A 27,497-nucleotide genomic window follows, 5' to 3' on the forward strand; every position below is an offset into this window, starting at 1 on the left:
TTAAGGTCTGAGTTGGGTATCAGGATGGGGAGGGACTGGAAGAGGTAGAGAAAACGTGGTAGCAGATTCATCTTTATCGAGGCTAGGCGTCCCAGCCACGACAAAGACAAGTCCCTCCAGCGGAGTAGATCGTTTGTTGTTTTTTGTATCAGCGGAGTGAAGTTCAGGGTATATGTGCGGTGTAGTTCCGCCGGTAGTGCTATTCCCAGATGTGAGATGTGTGAGGTGTTGTATCTGAAGGAGTATGTGTTTTGTAGTATATGTCTGTGGTATGCTTCTATATTTAGCATGAGTGCTTCCGTTTTTTCTAGGTTCAGCCGGTATCCCGATACTTCGGAATATTCTTCTATAAGTTTAAGGAGCGGAGGAAGGGAGTGTAGCGGGTCTGTGAGGGACAATAAGAGGCCGTCAGTGTATGCCGCTGTCTTGTATGTTTGCGTGCGTACCTTGATGCCTGTGATCGAGGGTGAGGGGCGAATGAGATGCAATAAGGGTTCGAGGGAGAAGGCAAAAAGGACTGGGGACAGTGGGCAGCCTGCCTCGTTCCGTTTTTTATGGAGAAGGTAGGTGGGTTTGTATTCGGTATGAGGAGGTTAGCTGTGGGGTTGGTGTATATCGTTTTGATTGTGTCTTGGAAGGGTTTGGGGAAGCCGAGTTTCTCCAGGGTGGCGAAGAGAAATGGCCAGAGAAGTCTATCAAAAGCCTTCTCGGCGTCCAGGGACAGGAGAAGAGTCGGGATGTTGCGTTGGTTGGCCACCCAGACCAGGTCTAGCATTCTCCTGGTGTTGTCGCTGGCTTGTCTGGTCGGAATAAATCCTACCTGGTCTGGATGGACCAGTTTGGTTAGGAATGGTAAGAGCCGGTTGGAGAGTATTTTAGTGAATATCTTAACATCTACGTTTAAGAAGGATATAGGTCTGTAATGGCCCGGGTCTGATAGGGGCTTGTTGGGCTTGGGTAGGAGGCATATGTTAGCCTGTAGCATTTCTTTGGGGAGTGGTTCTCCACGTAGTAGGGAATTGTACAGCCTCACCATATGGGACAAGAGATTGTTTAGGAATGTTTTGTAGTCAACGCCCGAGTATTCATATGGGCCTGGGCTTTTATTGGGTTTGGTGGCCCCAATTGCGGCTTCCACCTCCTGCTCTGAGATTTCCACGGAGAGTTGTGTGAGTGCGCCGTCTGGTAAGGTGGGTAGTTTGGCTTGTTCGAGGAAGGTGTGAATGCGGTCTGATAAGTTGGAGGTACTTTGTCTGAGCTGTGGGGAATGGTCGTAAAAGTTGGAGAAGTATGTTTGGAATGTCTCTGCGATCTGCGCTGGGATGTCTGTGGTGTGTCCTGATGGTGTGCGGATGTGGGCTATGTGTTTGGCCTGGGTACGTTTGCGCAGCCTGCGTGCGAGGAGGGTATCAGCTTTATTTGATTTTTCATAGAACATTTGTCGTGTCCATTGGAGGGCTTTGGTCGCGTCGGCTGTCATTTCGTTCTTGAGGGTTTGCCTCTGTTGTTGGAGTTGGGCGGTGAGATCGGGGGTAGGTGTTTGCTTGTGTTTAGCTTCTAAGTTTGTAATATCGTTAAGAATTTGTTCTATGCGTGCCAGGCGTGTTTTTTTGTGGGCGGTGGCTAAGCTGATGAGGGATCTGTTTTATGGGCGGCCCATAAAACTGCTTGCAACTGGACCGAGTCCATGTTTGTGGTGAAGTAGTTTGTAAGTTCAGACTTGAGTTGTTGTACTATTTGTGGGCCGTGTAGTAGGGTTGGGTTAAGTCTCCAGGACCAGGGTCTGGAAATTTGTGGAGGTTGGAATGTGAGTGAGATTTCTGCATGGTCGGACCAGGTTATATTGCCTACTGATGTTGCCGTCGTGATTGGGAGAAGAGGTGGGGAGATTAAGAAATAGTCTATGCGGGAGTAGGTGTTGTGTGGGTGGGAGTAGAATGTGTAGTGAGCAGTTGAGGGGTTGGGTGGTGTATTCTCCATACATCGAGTAGTTTGGTTTTGGAGATAAAGTCTGCCATGAGTTTGTCCGATCTGGATGGCTGGTTTTTTGAGTTTAAGTGCAGTGGTTGTCGCAGTCGGTCTATCGTTGGGGAGAGGGTGGCGTTAAAGTCGCCTCCTATTATTTTATGGTGATTCGGGTGTAGACTGAGGTGGGCTTGTAAGGTGGGCCAGAAGTCGGGTTCTGGGTTTGTAGGGGCATATATGGATGAGATAGCGTATTTAGATGGTCCTATTGTGCCCGTTATTGTTAGGTAGCGCCCATGGTGGTCTTTGTGAGTGGACGTGATCTGCAGGGGGCATGTTTTCCTCAATAGAATTGCCACTCCGTTGTGCTTACCTGTGTCGGAGTTGGCTACGTGGCAGGCCTTGAAGTGGCGGCTCAGGAGGGGGAAGGGGCGTTCTGCTGTGTAGTGTGTTTCTTGTAAGAGGATGATATCTGCTTTGGTGCGGTTGGCCCATCGCATGAGTGTCGTTTTGTGGGATTATTTAGCCCGTTGCAGTTTATAGAGATGCACGTTAGACTAGTTGGCATGGTGGCGTGGTTGGATGTGTTGCATCTGTGTATTGGGGCATCCTGCCCACCTGTCCCTTGTAAACTTTCGGGACCCCGGTTAGGAATGTGGTGTATTTCCCCGTAGGGAGACCAAGTGAGACCAACATAAAATACATAACCAAGAATAACAATAATAATAATTGCCTGGTCTTAGGGCTCTTGCCAGGCGTGGTGGAGTGGAGTGCGCGGAGTCATCCTGTTTCGGATGGAGTGTGCGCTTCACATCCCATGTGTCGTGGTGCGTCATGCGGGGTGTAACGGAGCTCCGTGTACTCCGACCGAGTACCCTCCGTTGATGGATGCTCCTAGCGCTTACAGAGGACTCCAAGCACTGCAGACGACACCACAACCACCGCAGACTCCACAACCGCCGTAGCTTAACTGGAGCCGCGCCGTCTTCCTTCCACCCTGGATCGGCTTCTGTCCTCCAGGACCGTGTGGGGAAGACCTCTCCTCCAGGAGAGCGTATCCGGAACAAGCTCTTAAAAGAGCTAAGTGATTAAGCTCAGGGGAATATGCAGAGCATAGCAATCCCCAGTGTGATACAACAATTCCCTCCAATAACGAGACGAGGCTACGTTTTGAAGGGTCAAGAAGAACTGAGGACTGGAACACCCAGCCTGCTTTTTATTACAAAAAGGTACACACAGGACACTCCCAGGGGGAGGTTGAAATTAACCAATCACATACATGGTACCACCCCCACGTCTCCTCCCCTCAGATAAACATATAACATAATTATAGCATACAGTAAAAATACAGTTTTCACACATACACTGTAGCTTTAAAACTATACATTCAATCTCCATACAAATTACATATTTGAACTCAGCACACATCAAACATAAACACTTCCAAAAATCAGCCAAATCCCTCCAGCGGATCAAAAGTTAGCTGGAGGTCCCTTTATGACCGACCGCAAGCACAATTTCCTGCCCAAAACAGTTCCATAGATTTGGGCTGTGTGGCCGGTCAATTTCATGCGGAAAAACGACTAAGTCCCATTGTCTCTGGAGCTGAAAAACGAAGTGTAGGAGAAGGTAAGGGTCAGCGGTGTTCGTTAAAATGTGTAGCCGATTTCAGTTCCACAGAATCTTTAGCATACACCGCTGACCGCATTCGAATGAACCAAGATGGCCGCCGCCACGTGCAATTAACCTGCAGTAACCTCACAGCCTGGGAGGTAAATTGCCTGCACACTTTAACTTCTGGGTGGTCTGCCTGTGTGGTACTTGGTTCAGTAAGCCCTATTTACTGAACCAAGTGGGGGAAAGCCAGGGGCAAGTTATTTTACAGGTCTGGGGACATAGTCTTAAAGGGGTATTGTTCAGCAAAGTCACAATATGTCCCCAGACGGTTCTTAAAGGGCCATACACACCCAATAAAAGTTCATCAGTTTTCAGGGGCACAATCTTCCAGGGGCCATAGTCATGAGGAAGGAGGCTGGCAAACATGCTTCTCCACAATCCAGGGAAGCAGGGCAATTTCTCATTTAAAGGGCCAGTTACAAATAGCGATTTGTAACACGGGGGATCCTCTAGGTGCGTCCCGCCACGGGCGGGTTGAATTGAGGGTCTGCGCGCACGGGGTGTGAGGGGTTTGTGCTGGGCCTTTCCAGTGAGTATTAGGGGCTGCAGTTAGGCCAGGATGGCTGGCACGGGTCACCTGGTCTTACTCTGGGCCACGGAGGTGTGTGGCGTGTTTAAGTCATTATCAATGACTGCGTCCTTCTTCTCCCCCTTCCCCCATCCCGCTTGCTCCTCTGGTACCCAAGCGTGCCCCCATCCCTTCTTCCCCCTTCCCCCTCCTCAACCGTTCCGTACCTTGCCCTGTCCCTTCTGCCCTAGCCTGTAAGGTAAAGTCCTGGTGTTCTTTTATAGTTCTTTCTGTAGACTTAATAATAGCCTGATAATAGTAACATGTATACAGTTCTGGTAAAAGGATAGAGATAGATAGATAGATAGATAGAGATATAGATAGATAGAGATATAGATAGATAGAGATATAGATAGATAGAGATATAGATAGATAGAGATATAGATAGATAGAGATATAGATAGATAGAGATATAGATAGATAGAGATATAGATAGATAGAGATATAGATAGATAGAGATATAGATAGATAGATAGATAGATAGATAGATAGATAGATAGATAGATAGATAGATATATATATATATAGAGAGATATATCTATCTAAGAGTTCTTGTCAGCAGAGTGGTTGGTGGCATCCATGCCGCCCTGCCGCAGCGTGCAGTCCTTGCAGGTTCTCTGTTTTGCCCGGTGGGCGACAGTCTTGGGGTGTTCACAGGTCCTGATCCTGTGCTTTCTGAATCGGTTGTGGGTGCCGCTTGGATGGTCGTTTCTGGTGTGGTTTTTCCCATAGTTGTGCCCAAGGGGTCCTGGCGCCGGTCATTTGGGTTGTGGGTCTAGCCGGTGCGTCTTGGATTCGAAGGCCCAGTGTTGCCGCGAAGGACGCCATTTTGGAAATATCTTTGAGAACATGAGTGGTATCGTGCTGACGTACTAGAAGTTTGAATGGGTGCCCCCAGCGATATGCAATGTTTGCCTGTGCTAGTGCGTTAGTGAGTGGTTTGAGTTCTCTGCGTTTGGCAAGGGTGATTGGTGATATGTCTTGGTAGAATTGCAACGTTGTGGCGTCGAATTTTGGCGGTTGTTTCCGGGCGGCTGACATGATGGCTTTTTTAAATGTAAAGTAGTGGAGGCGTACTATGACATCTCTGGGTGCGGTCTGATTTTGGCTGGGGGGCTTTAGTGCCCTGTGTGCCCGGTCTATAGCCAGGTCTTCTGGGAGGAGAGACAGGAAGATTTCGCAGAGTGTGGCGGGAAACATGTCCGGCGCTACAGTCTACGGGAGGCCCCTTATTCTGATGTTGCGCCTTGAGCGGTTGTTCAGGTCCTCCATGCCTGTTTCCACTTTGTTTCTCAGTGTGGAGATGTCAGCTTCCTGTACCTTTAAGGTATCCAGGAGTTTGTCTGCCCTTTGTTCCACCTGGCCTGTTCTCTCTCCCAGGTCTGCAATTTCTGCTTTCATGCAGTGTAGCTGTTTCTCCAGTTCTGCTGCCATGTGTTTATGTCTGTGGCTGCTTCTTTTAGCAGGAGCTGCAGATCTCTTTTTGCCAGCGGTGCTGCCGCTGAGGCTGCTGCCTCGCTCTGGTCGGAGTCCGATGCTGCATCCTCTGCCTGTTGTGGGGAAGATGGCGCGGGCCGCGCTAGGGCCGGAACATCGTGGCCACTGAGGGTGTTTGATTGAGTTTCTTGCGATTTCCACCCATGCCGGTAGGTTGAGCCGGGTGTATTTGTGTAACGGGGGTCTGCGCGCAGATCGTGGCTGTGTTTGTCGCCCTATGGCGGGAACTCGCTCTATGCGGCCATCTTGGGTCCCGGTCAGGCTCCACCCCCAGTATAATACATTTTACAGCTCTAAAACACTCAGATTTGCGTAAAGTACAACAGTACTCCTCAAGTACAGGTTTTATGGTGATTTGGAAAGTTACAGGGTCAAACATAAGATTTGCCAATTTCTGTTTTTGCAAAATTGATATTTGCCAGATTGGCTATGTTGCCTTTGAGACGGTATGGCAGCCCAGAAATTAAAATGAACCCCACCATGACATACCATTTGAAAAAATAGACAAACCAGGGTATTCACAATGGGGTATGTCCAGTCTTTTTTAGTAGCCACTTAGTCACAAACGCTGGCTAAAGTTAGCACTCTTATTTGTTTACACAAAAACTGCACTTTTACTGGTAATATCATCATCGTTATAAGTTTTAGTGTTTTGAAACACTCATTTCTGTTCAACAAAGTCTTCCGAGTATAACAATATCCCACATGTAAAGGTTTTATAGTGTTTTGGAAAGTTACAGGGTTTGCCAATTAAATTCTCTGGACTGTCTTGCAGGTCCTTTAAATTATAATTCACATATAGATATAGATATATATATGATTTATGCATGTTCGGGTGAGTGTAGCCCTAGCCATCTTTGGTCACACACGCAGTACCCTTATAATGAAATGATATATATGCAGAATTATAAAATGCTTTAATTATATATATAATACATGTATAGTATATTTATCTGTAGATTCTAAATTTTTTTTTTTTTTTTTTTACATTTTTTGGAGTCTGGGGGACTTCCTGAAAGCTCAGCCAGTCCCCCTGCAGGCAGCTCCATAGACTCCTATTACAGCCATGTGATCATCATAGTGATCACATGGCCTGGAGCTGTTGTAGGGGGGCTGCTGAGCTCTGAGGCAGTTCCCCCCCCGACCGGGATCACCAGTCCAGGTAAGTGTAGGGCTGCAGGACGGGGAGAGGACGCCAGTGTGTACTGTGCCACCCTTTGGCGTTTAGGCCCACCCCTTCAAGGATGGCATAGTACGCCCACCGTCCTTAAGGGGTTAATGTTTTGTGATGTTTAAACTTGTAATCATTAATTATTACTTACATCTTCCTGTTCATTTGCGGCTATAGATGTTACATAGCCAGTAAATCTGCTGTCACTGCCACCATAAATTTCTTGATCAAAATATCCAGTTGAATCAAGACCAACTCCTTGGTCCTCATCAAGAGCTGCCTTTTTCCCTTGAATTTCCCGAATCTGTGCTTCAATATCTACAAAACAAGATAACAGATTTTTCATTTTCATAAAATGATTTGCAGAATGTCAGATTTAGCATTGATTTCTCATAAGCAAATGAGTAGACAAGGCCACCTTTAGAGACATAACTATGCTGCTAGTAAAGTCATTACAACTACTTCAATGATTTACTCAGGGGTTTACCTTTAGGTCTGTGTATGCATTTGCATAGTCTACAAATAATTAGACTCAATTCCAGAAACCTACACAACTGCCTAAACCTTACTGTTGGACAATATATCATTTGAATGGATATAATTGTGTAACACACAAAACTGCTTAGTTTTCAGTCAATACTTACATCGAGTTTTGGTAAGAATTTTTGTTTATATTACGTGTTAGATTTTCAGTACAGAATGTAATGAAATATGTCCAATAGAGTGATAAGTGATTACATAGCCAATGTGCAATCCCTTTCAAGCAAGGCAAACTGGGGTTAAAAAAAAAAAATACCTTAAAAAGGGACACTATAGTCACCTGAACAACTTTAGCTTAATGAAGCAGTTTTGGTGGATAGAACATGCCCCTGCAGCCTCACTGCTCAATCCTCTGCCATTTAGGAGTTAAATCCCTTGTCACACCTCCCTGCATGTGACTTGCATAGCCTTCAATAAACACTTCCTGTAAAGAGAGCCCTATTTAGGCTTTTATTGCAAGTTCTGTTTAAGATTTTCTTATCCCCTGCTATGTTAATGGCTTGCTAGACCCTGCAAGAGCCTCCTGTATGTGATTAAAGTTCAATTTAGAGATTGAGATACAATTATTTAAGGTAAATTACATCTGTTTGAAAGTGAAACCAGTTTTTGTTTTTTTTTGTTTTTTTCATGCAGGCTCTGTCAATCATAACCAGGGGAGGTGTGGCTAGGGCTGCATAAACAGAAACAAATGCCTCTTTTCCACTGAGTGGATCGGTTCGCTATTTTGGGTGTTTCCATTATGAAAGTGGTCCATATAAGCGAACCGATCCATTCAGGGTCCTACTTCAGATGTAGGGCCATAGGAAATGGAACGGATCGGTTAGGGCGGAGCTACTATACAATCCATTGATTGGTGGACAGGAAGAGTATTTTTTCTAAACCCCGCATGGCCCCTGAAGGTCTGGCTTGCAGTGGAAACGCTCATCAGAATGGGTTGGACCATTCTAAACCTTCTACACCGTACCGACCCGAACCAATCCGCTCAGTAGAAACGAGGCAAAAGTGATTTAACTCCTAAATGACAGTGAATTGAGCAGTGAAATAGCAGGGGAATTATCTATACACTAAAACTGCTTTATTTAGCTAAAGTAACTTAGGTGACTATAGTGTTCCTTTAAAAATAGATGTTGACTTTTGGGTAAGTACACCAATCAAAACACTAGCACCTTTTTACCAGCTCTGCACTACAGTCTAAATAAATAAATGCACTAAAAGCTTATGATCACACATTTCAGAAGATTTGGATATTCTAGAATGGCCCATCCCAATCTCTTACACAAGAAAACCATGGCAACAACTTTAAACAAGCAAAACTGCAGCAGTTGATGGGAGAACAATACGATGCCAGAAACTAGGGATCGACCGATTATCGGTTTTACCGATATAATCGGCCGATATTCGGTATTTTCGGCAATATCGGTATCGGCCAATAGGGATACCGATATTGCCGATAATACCTCCCAGGACCGCCAGGCTCATTACAAGCCCGGCGGTCCTGGGGGGGGCGAGCAGCAAGCATTTACTCACCTCCCAGCAACTCCTCCAGCTCCCCAGTGTAAATCTCGCGAGACCCGCGGCCAGCTCTGACGGCCGCGGGTCTCGCGAGATTTACACTGGGGAGCTGGAGTTGCTGCTGGGAGGTGAGTAAACGCTTGCTGCCCGCTTCTTCCCCCCCCCCCCCAAGCAGCCTACGCCAATGCCACTGACTGGACCCCCCTCCCTGGCAAGGCAAAAAACAGGGAGGGGGGACAAAAAAAAATAATTAAACATATAAAAAAAAATATTAATTTAATATAAAAAAATAATAAAAATGTCCCCTCACACACATGCACTCTATTATTATACACATACACTACACAAACACACTGTGTATATAATGCAGTGTTTGTATAGTGTGTGTGTGTGTGTATATAATGCAGTGTTTGTATAGTGTGTGTGTGTGTGTGTGTATATAATGCAGTGTTTGTATAGTGTGTGTGTGTGTGTATATAATGCAGTGTTTGTATAGTGTGTGTGTGTGTGTGTATATAATGCAGTGTTTGTATAGTGTGTGTGTGTGTGTGTATATAATGCAGTGTTTGTATAGTGTGTGTGTGTGTGTGTATATAATGCAGTGTTTGTATAGTGTGTGTGTGTGTGTGTATATAATGCAGTGTTTGTATAGTGTGTGTGTGTGTGTGTATATAATGCAGTGTTTGTATAGTGTGTGTGTGTGTGTATATAATGCAGTGTTTGTATAGTGTGTGTGTGTGTGTGTATATAATGCAGTGTTTGTATAGTGTGTGTGTGTGTGTGTATATAATGCAGTGTTTGTATAGTGTGTGTGTGTGTGTGTATATAATGCAGTGTTTGTATAGTGTGTGTGTGTGTGTGTATATAATGCAGTGTTTGTATAGTGTGTGTGTGTGTGTGTATATAATGCAGTGTTTGTATAGTGTGTGTGTGTGTGTGTATATAATGCAGTGTTTGTATAGTGTGTGTGTGTGTGTGTATATAATGCAGTGTTTGTATAGTGTGTGTGTGTGTGTATATAATGCAGTGTTTGTATAGTGTGTGTGTGTGTGTGTGTGTGTATATAATGCAGTGTTTGTATAGTGTGTGTGTGTGTGTGTGTATATAATGCAGTGTTTGTATAGTGTGTGTGTGTGTGTGTGTATATAATGCAGTGTTTGTATAGTGTGTGTGTGTGTTTGTATAGTGTGTGTGTGTGTTTGTATAGTGTGTGTGTGTGTTTGTATAGTGTGTGTGTGTGTTTGTATATAATGCAGTGTGTTTGTATATAATGCAGTGTGTTTGTATATAATGCAGTGTGTTTGTATATAATGCAGTGTGTTTGTATATAATGCAGTGTGTTTGTATATAATGCAGTGTGTTTGTATATAATGCAGTGTGTTTGTATATAATGCAGTGTGTTTGTATATAATGCAGTGTGTTTGTATATAATGCAGTGTGTTTGTATATAATGCAGTGTGTTTGTATATAATGCAGTGTGTTTGTATATAATGCAGTGTGTTTGTATATAATGCAGTGTGTTTGTATATAATGCAGTGTGTTTGTATATACACACACTATACATTATATACGCACACACTATACATACACACACTGCATTATATAAACACTACACAAACACGCTGCAATATATAAACACTGCATTATATACACAGTGTGTTTGTGTAGTGTGTTTATATAATTCAGTGTGTGTTTGTGTAGTGTTTATATAATGCACACTACACACGCACTCTGCATTATATACATACACTAAACAAACACACACACTCTGAATTATATAAACACACTACATTCACCATACACACACTACTCAAATACACAAACTCTGCATTCCTTATATACACACACTACACAAACACACACACTTTGCATTTAGTATATACAGCATTCACTTTACACACACACACTGCATTCACTTTACGCACACTACCCACACACACTACACAAATACACTGCATCCACTACACAAACACACACTGCATCCCCTACACACACACACACTGCATCCCCTACACACACACACACTGCATCCCCTACACACACACTGCATCCCCTACACACACACTGCATCCCCTACACACACACTAAACAAACACTGCATCCCCTACACACACACACACACACACTACACAAACATACACAGCTCCCCTGTCTAAACACACTGCATCCACTACACGTGGCATGTATATTTTGTGCATTTACCTTTAGAAATAGTTTTTATTTTCCAAAATGGTAAATGTACAGAATATCGGCAAATTATATCGGCTATCGGCCTGAAAGTTCACAGAATATCGGTATCGGCTCTAAAAAATCAATATCGGTCGATCCCTACCAGAAACAGTACTATTCTATATGCCAGTAACAGTAATTACCGCGGACGATTTTGCGGTATACTAGTTGACATTACCAAAATGGGCATTGCATAATAAAATCGATGTACAATTTATAATTGCACATCTTACAAGGAGTAAGGCGTTGTGTCCTCATACTTTACAAGCGCAAAAATCATCCTATAAAGTTGAGACTTTAATGTGCACACTGATTAATGATCACCATATGTTATAGGTCAAACATACAGAAAATCACTCAGCACACAACACAAAACAAGGGAATATCAAAAATAAAAAGAATAAGACAGCGCTAGATAACTTATGGCAGCAACCTTAAAAAAAGGGAATCCCTCAAACCCTTTGAAATAAGATAAATAAATACAATAAAAAAGGCTGCGCACAAATATAAAATCCAATGGTTAAACAAAAAAGGAGAGAGATAGTCCAGCTATTGTGTCCTTACAAGTGTCCTTGGATGTTGAGGTCTTCTACTTGTATAGTGGTATCACTTGATATGAAAGATAAAAAGGAACAAGGAACAACCAATGGTGTAGTACGTAAAATTCAGGTATAGGTGTGAAAAGAAATAGTATAAAACTCACATTTACCAGAGCTAATATCCAGCTCTGGAGTGAAGTGCGTACAGCGGTTTAATCCCCGCTTATGGGATATAAGGCAGGTTCCTCTCCGTGAGTGGTTTTCGATTCTCGGAATAAAAAGAAGAAACAGCCAATAGTGCTCACTGTGTGGCAATATGAATAAGAATAATAAAAAATTTTTGTACTTACAAAATAAGAGCAGGCACACTGCTCTTTGATGACAGCTTGGGTGGATTGATCCCCACCTAAGGATTTCTTTGAGTACAGGAAACTTCCAGGGGTATTCAAGGTTTTTTATAAAACCAGTAAAAAAAGATAAAAATAACAATAAAAAGCCAGGGTAAAAAAGAAGTTATGTGTCTATAAAAAAGATAATTGGCACAAACAAATGACCAAATAATACTTTAATATATAAAACACAATATTTAAATATCCATAACGCGTTTCGTCACTCAAGGACTTTTTCAAATGGAATAACATGTTTCTCCTGGCAGGTAGATATTATATAGGAACTTAATTATTTGAATTTTGGCGCCAAAACTTGGTCCATCCAATCAGAATTAAAAGCACGTTTAAAACTTAAAATACGTTAATAACTTAATAAAAGCTTAGTTTATAATATAGCAACATGATTCTAATTAATATAAATCAAAAACGAGGGTGAAAAAGTATAGATTTAAACGTTTCAAAATTGTCACATGACCGGCATCACTTCCTCATTTCGGAAGTGTAGCCGCAATGCTCAATGGGAAATGTAGTTCAATTTGGCCGTGAGCGTTAAAATTTTAAATTACATTAGATCACTTAATGGGAGCTCTTTTTATAATATAGCAACATGGTTCTGAATGATATAATTCAAAAACGAGGGTAAGAAAGTGTGGATTTAAAAGTTTAAAAGTTTTAAAATGGTCACATGACCGGCGTCACTTCCGGTTTTCGGAAGCATAGCCGCAATGCTCTGTGGGAAATGTAGTACAATTTGGCCGCGAGCAACGGCCGTTTCCCATTACATTAAAATTTAAACATGTATTTACCCATATTCGTTTGTTGCTAATTCAGAGATAGATTTTAAAAAACGAAAATGCCAAATATTATTTTTGAACAGTAAAAAGTGGTCACATGATTTTCGGCAATAGAGGCCGAATTGTATTATGGGAAATGTAGTTAAAAGATTGAAAATTAAGAGGCAAATACCCAAAGGGGACTAATAAAATAAGGGGAATAAAATAGGAAGAGAACATAAATACATATAATTAAAGGAACAAATACACCTTATATTAAAAAGGGCCAATACTGATAAAATGGACAGATTAAATAAAAAGTTGGGTGATTTGCAGGTAACAATAAGACCAGGATATATGTAAATAAAATATGTAAATAAAATAAATAACAATAAAATCTTGCTTTAAAGGTACAGGCATCAAATTATATAAATATTTATAAAAAATTATGTAAGTCAAAATCTGCATTGAGGCCATGGGGTATAAGAGTCTGAAGTTTATACACCCATTCCATCTCTGTTTTACCAAGTAACTTTTTTATATCACCTCCACGCCAGGAGGTAGAACATTTTTTTATACCAACACATTTTAATAGGCGTGGGTCTTTATTGTGCATAATGAAATGTTTGGATACTGTATGGTTTAGGTATCCATTTTTAATATTTCTGCAATGTTTGCTCAGTCTTATCTTTAGGCACCTTGTGGTCATCCCCACATATTGGAGGCCACATGGGCACTCGAGCAGATAGATAACATTTTTAGTATTGCAGCATATAAAATCATAAATATCATACACTTTTTTGGTTTGATTAGACATGAATTTTGTAACTTTGGATGAAATAACATGATCCACAGTTTTACACACAATACATAATTTGCATCTGTAAAAACCTTTAGTCTGAGGGAAAAAGGATAAATTTTTGGGAGGAGATTTTTTAGTAAAATTTGTAGTTAAAATTGATTTAAAATTGGGTGCTCCTCTAAAAACAATATTTGGGTGAGCGGGTATAATGGGATTGAGTACCTCATCGTGTTTTAGTATGTGCCAGTGTTTTTTTATTATTTTTTTGACATCGTTACTTTTATTATTAAAATTAAAAATAACTGGAAGTGATATATTTTCATTATTTTCTTTGTTTTTGTATATCAAAAGTTCATTTCGTTCCTTTTGTTTTACTGTATTAATTGTGGTATTTAGATCTAATTCTGAGTATTTTTTTTCCATAAATTTGTTTTTTAAAACCTCTGCTTGTTCATTAAAATCTATGAGTTCAGAACAGTTTCTACGGAGGCGTAAAAACTGACTCTTAGGAGCACTCTCTAACCAAGGCTTATAGTGGCAACTGGATTTGTCTATCACTGTGTTTACACATACTTTTTTGAAGAAAGTTTTTGTCTGGAGTTGGCCTTCTTTAATAAAAATATTAAGATCTAAAAGTAACTTTTTAAGTAACCTCTCACAATATATTGACACCTTACTCCAACCTTCGGTAAAACGTATGAAATCGTACCTAAAAGACTCCATGTCACTTTTAAATTTTTTAAATGATTTTACCTGGAATAATAATTTTATACTAGTCACTTGTGATGTCCAATCGCTTTACACCATTATCCCCCATGATATTGGTTGCCAAGCTATAAAGGAAATTTTAACCCAAGAAGCTAGGATTCCTGGTATCCAAATCGATTTTATAATAGAAGGTATCAATATTATTTTAAAAAATAATTATTTTTGGTTTTTAGACTCTTTATCTACAAAGGAGAGGTACTGCCATGGGGACCAGGTTTGCCCCCAGTTATGCCAATTTGTTCATGGCTGACTGGGAAAATGAAGCCATCTGGGGTAATCATATCTGGCGGGCAAACCTGGTCTCTTATTTTAGATACATAGACGACCTTTTTTTTATCTGGGATGGACCAGAAAAACATCTTATTGATTTTATCAATCATTTAAATACCAACAATAGAGGCATTATCCTTACCCATGAATTCAGCAAACAATCCATCAATTTTTTAGATCTTAATATTTTTATTAAAGAAGGCCAACTCCAGACAAAAACTTTCTTCAAAAAAGTATGTGTAAACACAGTGATAGACAAATCCAGTTGCCACTATAAGCCTTGGTTAGAGAGTGCTCCTAAGAGTCAGTTTTTACGCCTCCGTAGAAACTGTTCTGAACTCATAGATTTTAATGAACAAGCAGAGGTTTTAAAAAACAAATTTATGGAAAAAAAATACTCAGAATTAGATCTAAATACCACAATTAATACAGTAAAACAAAAGGAACGAAATGAACTTTTGATATACAAAAACAAAGAAAATAATGAAAATATATCACTTCCAGTTATTTTTAATTTTAATAATAAAAGTAACGATGTCAAAAAAATAATAAAAAAACACTGGCACATACTAAAACACGATGAGGTACTCAATCCCATTATACCCGCTCACCCAAATATTGTTTTTAGAGGAGCACCCAATTTTAAATCAATTTTAACTACAAATTTTACTAAAAAATCTCCTCCCAAAAATTTATCCTTTTTCCCTCAGACTAAAGGTTTTTACAGATGCAAATTATGTATTGTGTGTAAAACTGTGGATCATGTTATTTCATCCAAAGTTACAAAATTCATGTCTAATCAAACCAAAAAAGTGTATGATATTTATGATTTTATATGCTGCAATACTAAAAATGTTATCTATCTGCTCGAGTGCCCATGTGGCCTCCAATATGTGGGGATGACCACAAGGTGCCTAAAGATAAGACTGAGCGAACATTGCAGAAATATTAAAAATGGATACCTAAACCATACAGTATCCAAACATTTCATTATGCACAATAAAGACCCACGCCTATTAAAATGTGTTGGTATAAAAAAATGTTCTACCTCCTGGCGTGGAGGTGATATAAAAAAGTTACTTGGTAAAACAGAGATGGAATGGGTGTATAAACTTCAGACTCTTATACCCCATGGCCTCAATGCAGATTTTGACTTACATAATTTTTTATAAATATTTATATAATTTGATGCCTGTACCTTTAAAGCAAGATTTTATTGTTATTTATTTTATTTACATATTTTATTTACATATATCCTGGTCTTATTGTTACCTGCAAATCACCCAACTTTTTATTTAATCTGTCCATTTTATCAGTATTGGCCCTTTTTAATATAAGGTGTATTTGTTCCTTTAATTATATGTATTTATGTTCTCTTCCTATTTTATTCCCCTTATTTTATTAGTCCCCTTTGGGTATTTGCCTCTTAATTTTCAATCTTTTAACTACATTTCCCATAATACAATTCGGCCTCTATTGCCGAAAATCATGTGACCACTTTTTACTGTTCAAAAATAATATTTGGCATTTTCGTTTTTTAAAATCTATCTCTGAATTAGCAACAAACGAATATGGGTAAATACATGTTTAAATTTTAATGTAATGGGAAACGGCCGTTGCTCGCGGCCAAATTGTACTACATTTCCCACAGAGCATTGCGGCTATGCTTCCGAAAACCGGAAGTGACGCCGGTCATGTGACCATTTTAAAACTTTTAAACTTTTAAATCCACACTTTCTTACCCTCGTTTTTGAATTATATCATTCAGAACCATGTTGCTATATTATAAAAAGAGCTCCCATTAAGTGATCTAATGTAATTTAAAATTTTAACGCTCACGGCCAAATTGAACTACATTTCCCATTGAGCATTGCGGCTACACTTCCGAAATGAGGAAGTGATGCCGGTCATGTGACAATTTTGAAACGTTTAAATCTATACTTTTTCACCCTCGTTTTTGATTTATATTAATTAGAATCATGTTGCTATATTATAAACTAAGCTTTTATTAAGTTATTAACGTATTTTAAGTTTTAAACGTGCTTTTAATTCTGATTGGATGGACCAAGTTTTGGCGCCAAAATTCAAATAATTAAGTTCCTATATAATATCTACCTGCCAGGAGAAACATGTTATTCCATTTGAAAAAGTCCTTGAGTGACGAAACGCGTTATGGATATTTAAATATTGTGTTTTATATATTAAAGTATTATTTGGTCATTTGTTTGTGCCAATTATCTTTTTTATAGACACATAACTTCTTTTTTACCCTGGCTTTTTATTGTTATTTTTATCTTTTTTTACTGGTTTTATAAAAAACCTTGAATACCCCTGGAAGTTTCCTGTACTCAAAGAAATCCTTAGGTGGGGATCAATCCACCCAAGCTGTCATCAAAGAGCAGTGTGCCTGCTCTTATTTTGTAAGTACAAAAATTTTTTATTATTCTTATTCATATTGCCACACAGTGAGCACTATTGGCTGTTTCTTCTTTTTATTCCGAGAATCGAAAACCACTCACGGAGAGGAACCTGCCTTATATCCCATAAGCGGGGATTAAACCGCTGTACGCACTTCACTCCAGAGCTGGATATTAGCTCTGGTAAATGTGAGTTTTATACTATTTCTTTTCACACCTATACCTGAATTTTACGTACTACACCATTGGTTGTTCCTTGTTCCTTTTTATCTTTCATATCAAGTGATACCACTATACAAGTAGAAGACCTCAACATCCAAGGACACTTGTAAGGACACAATAGCTGGACTATCTCTCTCCTTTTTTGTTTAACCATTGGATTTTATATTTGTGCGCAGCCTTTTTTATTGTATTTATTTAAGGGAATATCAAAGCCTATGAAATTCATAAACTGGTCAAAATGTCATAAATATATTAGGACACACTAGTTACTTATTTTCAGGTGTTCGTTATTTTCATCTTGACGTTGAAAAGTGTAAAACCAAAGAGCACCATAAATGCTGCTTGATGAAGCATTTTTGGTGTATAGATTATGCCCTTGCAGTCTCACTGCCCAATTGTCACAATTCAGTTGTCCCTCGGGACACGGTTTTATTTATTTTTTCAGACAGCAGGGGGAAGTACATATCATTACAGGCACTCCCCCTGCTGGCAATGCCTTGGACGGCTATGCAGTCCATGTGATCGTGAGGTCCTCGCAAGGACCTTGCGATCACATGGCCCAGAGGGACCAAAGAGGAAGCAGGGGGGACTCCCTGGGCAGTCCACATACTGCGATCACCGGCGACCGGGTAAGTACATAGGACGTTCTCTGTCGCCCTCCGGTGTTTAGAGCCGGGTCCCTAAGGGTGGCATAGAACGTCCCCCGTCCTTAAAGGACCTCTATAGTGCCAGCACCCTCAGGGTCCCACTCCCATGGCGCTGAAGGGGGAGGAAGGGGTTTAATCCCTTACTTTTTTTCCCAGTGCCGGGCCTCTCCTCCCTCTTCATCTGTCATCGGCAGAATGCGCATGCGCGGCAAGAGCCGCGTGCGCATTCAGCCAGCCAATCTCATAGGAAAGCATTATCAATGCTTTCCTATGGACGCTGGCGTCTTCTCACTGTGAAAATCACAGTGAGAAGCGCGGAAGCGCCTCTAGCGGCTGTCAATGAGACAGCCACTAGAGGCTGTATTAACCCATAGGTAAACATAGCAGTTGTTTCTCTGAAACTGCTAGGTTTACTGCAAAAAGGGTTAAACCTAGCTGGACCTGGCACCCAGACCACTTCATTAAGCTGAAGTGGTCTGGGTGCCTATAGTGGTCCTTTAAGGGGTTAAGCTAAAGCTGATCCTACCAGGAGGAGGTGCTTATAGCAAAAGTAGGTCAACATTTTGCATTCCAGATGTTGTGGACTACATCTCCCATAACACTTTTACAGCCATTATGCTAGCAACGCATCAAGGAAGACGTAGTCCACAACATCTGGAAAGTTGAAGGTTGCCTACCTCTGGCTTAAGGCATCAATGTGAACAGATCAATCATCGTAAGTGTCTGGAGTAGTACTTGATCAGGTAATAAACACAGTGGCAGTTCTATACACCACAGTACTTTATCATAAAATGAACAATCAAAAACTGATGCCACATAAGTTTCCTGCTCACATAAAACTGCAGCATATATACCGTATATACTCGAGTATAAATAGAGTTTTTCAGCACATTTTTTGTTCTGAAAAACCCCAACTCGGCTTATACTCGAGTCAGTGTCTGTATTATGGCAATTTACATTGCCATAATACAGACTGGGGGCTGGCAGCGAGCGCTTACCTCTCCTGCAGCTCCTGTCAGCTCCCTTCAGCACCTCTGTCAGCTCCCAGTGACCCGCGGGGTCATAGTGCGGCTCTCGCGAGACTTACACTGTGAACTGGCAGGAGGAGCTGCACGGACCGGCGCGGAGGAGAAGGGAGCTGACAGGAGCTGCAGGAGAGGTAAGTGCTCCCTGCCAGCCCCCCTCTTCCCCCACTAAACTGCCAATGCCACTGGACCACCAGGGAAGGAGAGCCCCCCTCCCTGGCCAGCTAAAAATAAAAAATAATAAAATTAAAATAGTATTTTAATAATAATAAATAAAAAATATTAAAATAATAAAAAAAAAATTCATAATAAAAATGCCCACCTCCCTACCAAGGCTCTGCAACACACACACTGCACTCATACACACACACACACAAACACACACACACTGTAAATAAATACTAAATTAATATAATTTTTTTAGGATCTAATTTTATTTAGAAATTTACCAGTAGCTGCTGCATTTCCCACCCTAGTCTTATACTCGAGTCAATACGTTTTCCCAGTTTTTGGGTGTAAAATTAGGGGCCTCGGCTTATATTCGGGTCGGCTTATACTCGAGTATATACGGTAGTTATATTTGGTTCTTTTCTTAACCCCTTAAGGACCGAGGACGGTTCAGGACCGTCATCGGCATTTTTGCATTGCCGACCGCTGACGGTCCTGAACAGTCCTAACGGTCTTAGTTACTTACCCGATCGCCGTCGTTCCCCAGGCGGCGATCGGCGTTGGTCCAGGTGTGGGGAGACTGCCTGCAGCCCAGTCTCCCCATGGCGAATTAGGACCCCTGGGGCCATCTGCAGGGGGACTGTGTGCTGACAGGCAGTCTCCCTGCTAGTGTAAAATCAAAGAAAAAATAAAGTTAATTTTAATAAAAATAATAATTATATATGTGTGTGTATATATATATGATATAGATATATTATATCTATATAATATTCGTCTATATATCATATATATACATATATCAATATAAAAATACACATATATATATATATATATATATATATAGAATAACTATATATTGTATATATTATTATAAAATACAAATAATCAGTAATTTAAATAAAAAAAATGAAAATAATAAAAATTAAAAAAAATTATATGTCTATGAAATTTTATTCTAACTGTATTTTGATATTAATATATATATTTATATCAAAATACACTTAGAATGAAATTGTATATATATCTATGTATAGATAAATAAAAATAATACGAACTATACATATGTCCATGTACAAAATTACATAAATAATTATATAAATATACACGTAGACTTCAAATATATAAATATGCATATATATTTAAATTCTACGTGTGTATTTATGTAATATTTTTACATAATTAAGTAATTTTATTGATTGCAATTTAAGGGACCTGCCTGCCAACCCAGGTCGAAAGTCCAGAGAATTTAATTTGTTAGCACTGTATTTTAGTGAAAGTGACTTTTTTCTAAATTTTTCACACACAAACAGCACTTTTACTGAAGATATAATTGTTGTGATACATTTTCCAGTTTTGAAACACTAATATTTGTGTTCAGCAAAGTCTCCTGAGTATAACAATACCCCCCCCTCGGGAGACTTCGGCGGAACACAAATATTAGTGTTTCAAAACAGTAATAATGTATTACAACGATGATATTGCCAGTAAAAGTGAAGTTTTTTGCATTTTTCACACACAAACAGCACTTACAATACTTTTTACTGTTTTGAAACACAAATATTTGTGTTCAGCGAAGTCTCCCGAGTACAACAGTACCCCTCATGTACAGGTTTTATGGTGTTTTCAAAAATTACAGCGTCAAATATAAGGCTTGTGTTTCATTTTTTTCACATTAAAATTCGCCAGATTGCTTACGTTGCCTTTATGACCCCATGGTAGCCCAAGAATGAAAATGACCCCTATGATGGCATTCTATTTGCAATAGTAGACAACCCAAGATATTGCAAATGGGGTATGTCCAGTCTTTTTTAGTAGCCACCTAGTCACAAACACTGGCCAAAATTGTCGTTTTTTGCATTTTTCACACACAAACAAATACTAACGCTAACTTTGGCCAGTGTTTGTGACCAAATGGCTACTAAAAAAGACTGGACATACCCCATTTGCAATACCTGGGGTTGTCTACTATTGCAAATGGTATGCCATTATGGGTGTAAATTTAATTTGTGGGCTACTATACAGTCTCAAAGGAAACGTAACCAATCTGGCGAATTTCAATTTCAAATGTAACACGCTATATTTGACCCTGTAACTTCCCAAAACACCATAAAACCTGTACATAGGGGGTACTGTTTTACACGTGAGACATCGCTGAATACAAATATGTGTATTGTATTGCAGTAAAAGCAAACAGTATATTGACATCCACAGTTAAAATGTCACGTAGAACTAAAAATTCTTATTTTCTCCAATTCTTTTATATTAAATTATGTTCCATATCTAAATATTTGATGTTAAACGAAAGCCCGGTTTCCCCTGAATAAAATGATATATAATAAGTGTAGGTGCATTTAATATGAAAGGGGTGAATTACGGTTAGACAGACATATAGCGCAAATGCCAGGTTTTGTTTACGTTTTTTTTGGATCACAACTTGTACATTTGGCCGCGGTCTTAACCCTTTCAGGACGGATGACGGACGAGGTCCGTCATCCAGGGGATACCCTTAACGACGGATGACGGACCTCGTCTGTCACGCAGTAAAATTAACCCCAGATCGCCGCAATCGCGGCGATCGTGGGGTTAATGGTGCTCCGGTCTGCCTCTGCATTAGAGGCAGACCGGGAGCACCGGATCGGGCTGTCCCAGCACATGTGCCCGCTCTGACAGCATGTCAGAGCGGGCACATGTGCTCTGTATACTCACCTCCGCCTCCCTGCACTTCCGGGTTCAGTGTGAAGTGCAGGGAGACGGATCTTCAGTGATCCTGCCCCCTGGTGTGTAAAAAAAAAAAAAAAAAAAAGTTTAATTAAAATCCCACCCCCGTTACCCATATTAATAAAAAATTAACCCCTTCCCTGCCAATTGATCACTGACTACAGTGATCAATTGGCAGGGATTACATTTTAATATGATCTGATTTTTTTTTTTTAACCCCTGAGGGTTAATTCTTTTTTTTTTTTTTAACCCTCAGGGGTTAAATTTATTGTATTAATTAATTTATATATTTTAAAATTATAAATTTAGCTAGCTGGGGAGGGTGGAAGTTAGTGGGGAATTGGGGGAATTAGTGTTAGGCTAACTAGGGGTTAACGTTAAAAAAAGTTTTAAAATAAGCTTTAAAAAGTTAAAAAATTAAGTTAAAAAAAGTTTTAACAACGTTTAAGTAAAAAATTAAAAAAAATAAACCCTTTACCCAGTCCAAATTAAAATTAACCCCTTCCCTGCCAGTCTATCACTGCCTACAGTGATCAAAATACAGATCACAGTATTATACTGTGACCTAATTTTTTTTTTTTTAACCCCTGACGATTAACTTATATTTATTTGTTAACCCTCAGGGGTTACATTTATTTAATTAACCAATTTAAATATTGTATAATTAAATATTTTGCTAGCTGGGGTGGGTGGGAGTTATGGGAAAATGGGGAATTTACTGTTAGTGCTGCTTACTGCTAGTTAGGGGTTAACGGTAAAAGAAAAAGCTTAGAAAAATGTTAAATCTGTAAAAAAAAGTTTTACGAAAGTTTAGGAAACTTTAAAAAAATTAATAAGCAAAACAAAAGTTTAGAAAATAGTTTTAAAAAGGAAAAAAAGTTTTAAAAAGTTACAAAATTAATTTAATAACGCTCATTACCACTACACCTGGTACAAGCTAGCGGAAAAATGATCCCACGCTAAGGTTCAAAATATGCCTTTTGAAATACCATGGGGTGTCTACTTTAAGAAATGGTAGGCCTTTGTGGGGTAGTTTGAATTTAAAACCTGCGAAGATGCTTGGAAATTGCACATAGGCCCAGCGTCAAAATACAAAGTTCTGTAAAAACTGATATGGCTTGGTCTCCAATATGCCACTGTAGCTTCACAAAATAGTGCCAAAGACATTCATTGGGGATGTATTTTTACTCAGAAGACTTAGCTGAGCATAATTTGGATGTTTTGAACTTAGTGGCACATCTGAAATATACAAAATGCCCAGCAAAAATGCAATCCGTATGTCAAAAAATGAACAAAATTATTTTTTACCACATACTTTAGCATAAATTGGTGAAAAAATGGGGGCATGCTAAGGCACAATATGCACCTTACGATATACCCTGGAGTGTCTACTTTTACAAATGGTAGGCCTTTGTGGGTTTTTTTTGAACAGTCAAACTGTTATAAATACCCCAAATGGAAGCATAGGCTCATTAAATCCGTCTCTCAAAATTCTACTGTGAATACTGAAAAGGACAGGTCTCCTATATGGCACTGTAGCTTCACAAAATAGTGCCAAAGACATACAATGGGGGTACCGTTGTACTCAGCAGAAGTAACTGAACACATAATAAAACTTTGTACAGGAATAGCACACACCAACTTTACAAAATACACATGAGAAGTTCTTTGTTATACGTTTGTGTGCGAAAACCCCCCAAAAAACGCAATTTTACTCCAATATTTAGCAGAGGTTGGCGGTAAAATGGCTACGTAGAAAGTGTCAAAACAACCGTAGGTAAATAGCCTGTGGTGTCTACTTTATATAAATATATACTTTTGTGTGGCAATTTTGTTTTCTTTTATGGCTATTAGGCTTACAAGACAAACATACCAAATTCTAAAATCGCTCCACATTAAAAGTTTGTTTTACTCCTTGTGCTTTGTGACCTGTAACTACCAAAAAAAAACTTTAAATCCCAGACACATTATATATTCTGTAAATCAGAACAAATAAAAAAATTTATTTTTAATTACTTTCCTTAACCTGCACTAATTATGCACACATTAGGATTGCAAAAACTGTAAAAAAAAAAAAACAATATTTTTCATTTTTCTTATAATAAGCAAGCATTTTATATATATATATATATATATATATATATATATATATATATATATATATGTTATATCAAATTAAAGCCCTTTCTATCCTTTAAAAAAACAGTATATAATATGTGTCGGTGCAATAAATGAGAGAGATGCAAATTGCAGTTGAACGCAAACAGCAAGAAAATGCAAAAATTGCTTGTGTCATTAAGCGTAAGTCAAGCTTCTGAAGCTGTGTCCTTAAGGGGTTAAGGAGTTATACTAAAAAGTAAGGAAAAAAACAAAAAAGCCAAAAACACATTATTGCCAGTATTTACAAGTCTTTTCTGTGTTCAATTAAATAGCTAGGCACTGTAATTTCGTTGTGTTTATATATATATATATATATATATATATATATATATTGAACCCAGGGATCATTTTATAATGGTGATCCTTGCCATCAAAACAATGAACAGCCATCATAAACATAGGCCTATAATCCCAACCATTAACAAGTAATCGTTTTTCGAAAAATCACATGCACGCTAAACTTCCATTTCCGAAATCCCACTAGCAAACAATGCGCAGAACCTCAATATAAGGCAGACTGATGGTACACGTGTACTGTGCTGGGTAAAACAGCCAGTAGCAGTATGCCCACCTGGTAAAAGGTCTAGACCTATGCATCACACAACGCTCCCCTAAAATGATGTAAGCACTATCGATCGAGTGCATATGACACACAGGTAAGCTTCACTAAAAATGTCTTCCTGAAAACTGCGAGCCAAGGCCATCCTAATCTATACCAACAACAGGACCTGGGCGCCATTACACCACGCAGGGCCTCAGGGACACAAACCTCCACATCTCCCTCTAACTCACTGCCTCAAAGGGAATATTACGCATAGACTACTTCCTTAAGTGCCGATATATACATTTCAAATCTATCTGATAACGTTTACCTTCGTGTGTTTTGGCAATCTTCGCCATTTTGCGAGCTCGTTCTGCAACGGAACTAAGAAGCACTGCAGCTTCCGCTATACAATGGCTGCTTGGCCACGCATGCGCACAATGAATGTGGGCGGAATCCGAGAGTGGAGGGAGGGTTGGAGAGAGCGGATGAGGGCGGGATCTAGAGAACGCCTGTTGTCAGAATCATATTTCTTAAAGCGGCACTGTCATGGCCGAATCCAGTTTTTTTTTTTCTTAATCCCCCTCCCGACTCCACTACATCGAATTGTCCCCCTAGTCACCCCCAAATGCCCCTAACCCCATATTACCTATTTTTTTTAATATCATTTTTTAATTATAATTTTGCAAATTAAACAAGTATTAGAGAAAAATAGTTGTGTCATAAGATAAACACAAAATATAAATATTACCTTACAATATACACAAAACTACATAAAGAGACATACAACAAAGAAAACAAGGTGTCGGGTCGGCCATTGGGATCTGGGAAAAGGACAGAGTCAATATCGCTTCTTTAAAGTATTCATTATAACTAGAGCAACTTTCGGAGTATTATTATCCGTGTTTATCTTACAGAAGCATCAATGCTAGGGTTGTTAAATTATATAAGGCTTGAATAGTTTTTTCTTTATAATAATCAAACCATTTTCCCCAAATCTTATTGTAAAAGCTGATGTTATTATCCTTAAAATACAACACCTTTTCCATTAGACCTTGATATTGAATCTGGGTTTTGATCTCTTTTATAGAGGGGGATATATTTTGTTTCCATTTTCTAGCAATACATAGTTTAACAGCCATCAAGATATGTATAGTCAAATATTGAGAGAATTTATCATTTTTTGGGAAGTCTAGATGGAATAAAAATCTTTCTGGAGATAACGTAATATTTACTTTTAAATCAATAAAGAGTTTAGATATTTCCAATTTAAGAATGTCCAAACCTATACATTCCCACTACACATGTTTAAATTAACCATGTTCACTATTACAGCGCCGGCAGATATTTGAGGAGTTGGCTTGAAATTTACATATTTTCATAGGGACCATATACCATTTATTGATAAGCTTAAGGTATGTTTCCTGTATGTTTATACAATGGACCGATTTTCTTAAAACTTCAAATGCTTTTAACCGATCTTGGGATGAAAAAGATTTATTTAGGTCGGTTTCCCACCTAGAGATCGCATTATATTTTACCTCTTGATTTAATACCTCCAAAGATCTTCTAACTGCTGAAGATTTATTTTTAACCTTTCCAAAAAGGATCTTATCAAAAGGCGAATCTTTAATTATAGTTGCCTTATAAAGAAAGTTTTTTATTCTTAGATAGGTAAAATATTCTTTATTCACAAGTCCAATTTTTTCTTTAATACTTGGAAAGCTACAAATTCCAGAAAAATCGTATAGGTCATGAATTTTTAACCCAACTCTAAGTAACCAACCAGATAAATTAAGATCTTGAATGAAGAATTTTAGAATCTCCAGAGGGGCATTTGAGGAAATTTGGATTGGGGCAAAAAAGTGTTTCTTTATTGGTATTATAGATTGGAAAGTATGGGAGATAATAACGTTGTTAATAGGTAGGTTTTTAAAAAGTTTTTTATCAATCCAGAAAAGATCGAAAGGGTCAAAGGTATTGTGGTGGAATCTCGGTAAAAATAAATTTAGTAGGCCGAGATTACCACGTGGCATGTGTACGTGCATATGCTGACGTATCGATCAGTTGGTTGCACGTGGCAAGATACGATCAGTAGTGTACGGAGCATGTGCGAGAATACAGGATGTAGTATTCCCCTCCTCCATTGTGCTGGACAGGCCATGCGGTCAAGCAGGAAGTTAATTCTTATTTGTATTGATTGGTCAAGAGAATGTGCGGGTGGAGCTTAATATGGGAGGAGTTATGTGCCTATATAAGGAGCCTGCACTATTGTCCGGGGCTCAGAACTTGTTGTATTTTGGTGACATTAGTCCCTCTGAGTCCCGATCGGTGAACCGAATAAAGAATCTCTTCCTTCCTGAAGAAACCTGTGTCCATCTCTCTGTGCTTGGCTTCCGTCAGTTTCTCCGGTATCATTTGGTGCATTGGCCGGGAAGCTCATCGTTCAACGGTAGCTGAGAAGCAGAGGCGTGAGACGGTCTATCTTTGCCCACGTTCTCTACGGCTGCACCCCTGAACTTCTGCGTGGACCTCCCTTCGTCTCGGCGCCACTGGTCTGTTGTCCAGGAGATCATCGGCCTCTACGTAGTAAGTGCTGGGGTGTCCCCGTCGATGAGTGTGAACTCAGGTTCAGGAACGAGGAGGTAAGACAACCGCTGTTTTAGACGGCGGACCCACTAGGGGTATACCGATTGTGCGGTAAGCCCATAAGGGGTTAATCTGTGTATGGAATCTGCCCCCTCTGTCGGAGGGAAGGAGCGAAGGCACACCGCTCAATCGAACGCTCTTTAGTAAGACCGTTTGATTTGGTTTGGAGTCAGGCGGGGTTCTGTGTAAATAGCCCTAGCCGGACACCGGTGTCTTGTCTAGACTAGCGTTCTAGGGTGTACAATTTGTT

The 27,497-nt window shown here is 39.5% G+C and overlaps 1 protein-coding gene across 2 annotated transcripts in view; it reads right to left on the bottom strand.

The window, feature by feature from the left end:
• Positions 1-25,028, bottom strand: part of SF3B1 (splicing factor 3b subunit 1) — an 83,179-nt gene extending 58,151 nt beyond the window's left edge. For both annotated transcript variants that reach the window (XM_063430212.1, XM_063430214.1), the window contains exons 1-2: positions 24,930-25,028; positions 7,030-7,196 (exon numbers count right to left, since the gene is read on the bottom strand). In XM_063430212.1, the coding sequence (XP_063286282.1) occupies positions 7,030-7,196; positions 24,930-24,957 (195 nt within the window). In that variant the 5' untranslated portion in view covers positions 24,958-25,028. The remainder of the gene's footprint in view (positions 1-7,029; positions 7,197-24,929) is intronic.
• Between the last annotated feature and the right edge of the window lie 2,469 nt (positions 25,029-27,497).

This window comes from Pelobates fuscus, chromosome 8 (genome assembly GCF_036172605.1).
Source record: "Pelobates fuscus isolate aPelFus1 chromosome 8, aPelFus1.pri, whole genome shotgun sequence".
NCBI classification, from domain to species: domain Eukaryota; kingdom Metazoa; phylum Chordata; class Amphibia; order Anura; family Pelobatidae; genus Pelobates; species Pelobates fuscus.